Source organism: Mastomys coucha, unplaced genomic scaffold (assembly GCF_008632895.1).
Source record: "Mastomys coucha isolate ucsf_1 unplaced genomic scaffold, UCSF_Mcou_1 pScaffold9, whole genome shotgun sequence".
In the NCBI taxonomy this organism is placed as follows: domain Eukaryota; kingdom Metazoa; phylum Chordata; class Mammalia; order Rodentia; family Muridae; genus Mastomys; species Mastomys coucha.
The window spans coordinates 52,420,709-52,425,116 of NW_022196915.1; the positions used below are offsets into that span (position 1 = coordinate 52,420,709).

The 4,408-nt window shown below is 49.5% G+C and overlaps 1 protein-coding gene across 2 annotated transcripts in view; it reads left to right on the plus strand.

The window, feature by feature from the left end:
* Nucleotides 1-4,408, plus strand: part of Scara5 (scavenger receptor class A member 5) — a 97,080-nt gene that overhangs the window by 87,616 nt on the left and 5,056 nt on the right. The window contains exon 8 of one of the 2 annotated variants that reach the window (XM_031361953.1): nt 1,824-2,018. In XM_031361953.1, coding sequence (XP_031217813.1) covers nt 1,824-2,018 — 195 coding nt within the window. Of the gene's footprint in view, nt 1-1,820; nt 2,019-4,408 lie in introns of both variants that reach the window. The other variant, XM_031361952.1, reaches the window with a different exon arrangement.

Below are 4,408 nucleotides of genomic sequence, written 5' to 3' on the forward strand. Positions count from 1 at the left end.
GCAGTCGGTGCTCTTCCCCGCTGAGCCATCTCACCAGCCCTAGAGACAGATTCTTAGTGGAAGGTGTGATGAATCCCCAGATATGTGGATGGACATCCTCAGGCCTGGGAAAGGTGCTGTGTGCTGCAGCTCCATGTTCCTCTGCAGACCCAAGGAAGCCAAGGACTGTTCAGGGACCTGTCTCTTGAACTGAGGTCCATGAAGTGGGGCAGGCGGTACCTTACCCAGGAAAATATCAGTGTATATTTTGCAAGAAGGTTAAAAACAGAATTGAGAGTCTAGAAAGATGGCTCAGTGGTTAAGAGCACTGACTGCTCTTCCAGAGGTCCTAAGTTCAATTCCAAGCAACCACCTGGTGGCTCACAACCATCTGTAATGGGATCTAACGCCCTCTTCTGGTGTGTCCAAAGAGAGCAAAGTATACTTGCATACATAAAAACAAAATTGAGATTTTTTTTGGGGGGGGGGTAAAGGACATGTAAAGAAACAGAGCTTGCAGCAGTATTCTTTGAGATGTGGCAAGAATGAGATGGTCCATCTGTCCAGATGAGTCCCCAAGGAAAGAACAGCTTTCAGACTCACTGTGACCCTTTGGGAGCACACAGCATCTATGTGTGCCAGCTGTCTGCCATGACACCTGGCTTTACTAATTGTTTCCCAGGCTTTTGTCCACCCCCTACTCCGAGTCTCAGCCTTATAAAGGCACATCCCTAACTCATGTGTGTGTCCACTGTACTCTAGCCAATGCTTGCTCATTTGTGACGAAGGGAACAGAATAAGTCGGGGACTCTGAACACTCAGGGCCTCCCTATTCTTGTTACATTCCATCTCTTGTTCTTACTCTTGTCCTTGCCCTTGCCCTTACTCTTCTCCTGCTCCTGCTCCTGCTCCTGCTCCTGCTCCTGCTCCTGCTCCTGCTCCTGCTCCTGCTCCTGCTCCTGCTCCTGCTCCTGCTCCTGCTCCTGCTCCTGCTCCTGCTCCTGCTCCTGCTCCTGCTCCTGCTCCTGCTCCTGCTCCTGCTCTTGCTCCTGCTCCTGCTCCTGCTCCTGCTCCTGCTCCTGCTCCTCCTCCTGCTCCTGCTCCTGCTCTTGCTCTTGCTCTTGCTCTGACCTGACCCTCAATGCTGCCTGGCCTGCTCTGGAACCCAGAGCATCCTCCTGCCTCCTCTGACCTCACACAGAGGCTTCTGCTCTCAGCCTCATGGCAAGCACCCTGCACATACTCTCAAGAAACCTGGTATTGACCAGTGGCAAGGCAGGTCTTTGGAACCTGTGACCAATCTGAGGTTGAGCTTCTGATCTATTTTGGTGTCATCTTTTCCTCCTTATTGTCTGTCCCCAGGGAGTTACCTGGTCACACTTGGCTTCTGGGTTCTACCTTCCCACCACTGTTTCCATTTCAGGGTTCCCATGTTCTCCCTCAGTAACTGTCAGACACAGCTGGCTGCCTCGTCAGGGAGGAAACTCACCAAATACTGAGAAGAGATGTTCTAGCCACCCCTTAAGTTTGTTGTGAACTTAAACCACTTTTTAGAAATCAGTTGGCAAGAAGAAAGCTGACAATGAATAAGAAGAAAGCCAGGCATGGCGGCACATAGCCATAATCCAAGCAATAGGGCGAGCAAGGATGAGGGCAGCTGGGCTGTGAGAGACCCTGTCTCAGAACAAAGCAAAACAAACAAACAAAATAGCTGGCAGGACACAAGGTGGCCTCATGGTTTTATCTCTAGCTCTCTCTTCCCTGTGTGGAAGGATACTCATTCAGGAGGCTGGGTTGGGTCCTAGGTGTCCAGGGATGTATAGTAATAATGACTCTCCCAGCAGGTGATATGGATTTCACAATGATTCGCCTGGTGAATGGCTCTGGCCCACACCAAGGCCGGGTGGAGGTGTTCCATGATCGTCGCTGGGGCACAGTGTGTGATGACGGCTGGGACAAGAAGGATGGGGACGTGGTGTGCCGCATGCTGGGCTTCCATGGAGTTGAGGAAGTGTATCGGACAGCTCGTTTTGGGCAAGGTAAGGATGGTGAGGTAAGGTACAGATTAGACAACATGGAAGATAGCCATGGATTCTAGGTGTGGCCTCCTTCCCCAAAGCCTGTGTCTCCTTCGTGTGATATAGCTCACACAGGCCAGCTGTGCTCTGGGGACACTGATCCCTCATTCTTGTTCTCAGTATACACCTCATACTTATAAACACTCCCTTTCTATAGAACTCGCATAGGAAGAAACTTGGGTGGACTTGAACCCAAAACAACAGTTCCCAATGCATGGACTGGAGAACCTCCCCTCCCATACCCCCATTTATTTGGTGTACCCTGTTCCTCGGCTGTGTGCACTTGTGCCTGGCCCCTCTCCACTCTCTTGGTGTGCTTGTTTGGGAACTGTGCGTACAGATGCTAGGATGCTCCCTAGCCTAGACTCCTGGAGCATGCTGTCAATCAGCTGTTGTAAACACCTGTATTCTGGCATAGGGAGGACTAGGATTTGAGCTGATCATATCACCTTCAGCTGCCAGGTAGGCTGCTGACCCATGAGTGACAGTCGCCCACCATAGGGGCTTTGGGGTTGTGAAGTGGTGCCAGACAAGCCCACCATCTTACTCAAAGCTTAGGTTTTCTATTCCTCTGAGCCAAAAGTTACAGGGACTGCTAGTGTGGTATGAGGAAAGAGGGTAGGAAACTCCTCCTCCTCCTTGTCTTCCTCCTTCTTGTCCTCTCCTCCTCCTCCTCCTCCTCTTCCTCCTCCTCCTCCTCCTTTACTTTCTTTCCTTCCTTCCTCCCCTCACACTCTGGAGGCTGTCCCTGGAACCCATCTCTACACCTGAGGTTTTGATCATGGCCCAGGTCATTCTCTCTACCTTGAACTATTCCCTCAGACCCCTCGGAATCCAGTTACTTCCTAGACAGCACCACACGGACATGGCACCTGTCAAATGGGCCACATTTTCTTCCCATCAAATCTTTTACCTCTATCAAGCCTACAGCACCATTTTGTATTAGATTCCATCTAAACCAGACCCTGGGAATCTCCACCCTACCACCAACTCCTTAACTGTCTTACAGATTCTATCTACATCCACCCTCCAGGGTCTTTTCAATCTGTCTCCTCCCCTTCTTCCTCACTGACCCACCTTACTGTATTCATCAGAGCAAAGCAGTGCTTAGGGTAGGAATTCTGGAGTCAGACTCCTGTGTTTGAATGCAGTGATATCCTTGAGCAGATCTCTTAACCTCGCTGAGCTCCTAGTCTTTCTCTTTTAAAGAGGAGCTGTCGATGTTAGATGGGGTTGCGTGCTCAAGCGGTTAGCATGGCGCAGGCACCATTGCCCATCTCTGTTCACTACCTATTGAGTGAAGATGACTGTCAGTCCAAGGGGCCTGAGTGTATCCTTGAGCTTTTTTATCTTTTTTTTTAAGTTTCTTTTTTTAAATTTATTTACTATTATACATAAGTACACTGTAGCTGTCTTCAGATGTGCCAGAAGAAGGCATCAGATCTCATTATGGGTGGTTGTGAGCCACCATGTGGTTGCTGGGATTTGAACTCAAGACCTTTGGAAGAGCAGTCAGTGCTCTTACCCGCTGATCCATCTCACCAGCCCAATATCCTTGAGCTTTTAAGAGCCACTGTCATTTGTGTTGTCTCACTACAACCAGCAGGCTGATTCCCAGGCCTGCCTGCTTTAGCTGCCAGTAATCTGTCTTCAATGAGCCATAGCTTGTGTTAACCCCTTCCTGAAACTTCAGTGGGCCTTTATTGCTCTTGGGATCAAGTTAGCCTTTCTTCTTTAATTCCTCCCAGCAGTTGGTCTTTGAGACAGAGTCTCACTATGTAGCTCAGGTTGGCCTTGGGCTCACTATGACTCTCAGGCTACTCCCTAACTTGTAATACTCCTGCTTCAGCTTGCTCAAGTGAAGGGATTTTAAAAATGCATGACAAAGCCCTAACTAAAGCCCTTCTTAGGCCACTTCCTATCACTCCTCACTTGTCCCAGGGTGCTACTGTGCTTCTGAGGCCACCTGATGGTGTTTGCTGTCACCCTGACTCTCCATGTTATCTTTCCCCATCAGTTCTAAAAGGCAGCTCTGTTTTGTCTCCTGGAAGGAGCTTACCAGGCCTTCCGGTACCTCAGCTCACATTGAACATACACTTTAGTTCCTGTGGCATTCTTCGCATGTGTCTGTCATCTGTGTTGTTCCCCAGTGGGATCTAAATACGTAGGAGAGTGGCAAGTGTTGAGCAGGCCCTCCGATTACTTGTTGTAATGAATGAATGGTCACCTCCAACCTAGTATTGTACTACAACGTGCTCTATAGTCTCGACCTCACCCCATGAAGAGCACCTCCTGTGCTGTTTACTGATCTGTCCACAAGGAGGTGCTGTGCTGACCTTTTTTTTTTTTTT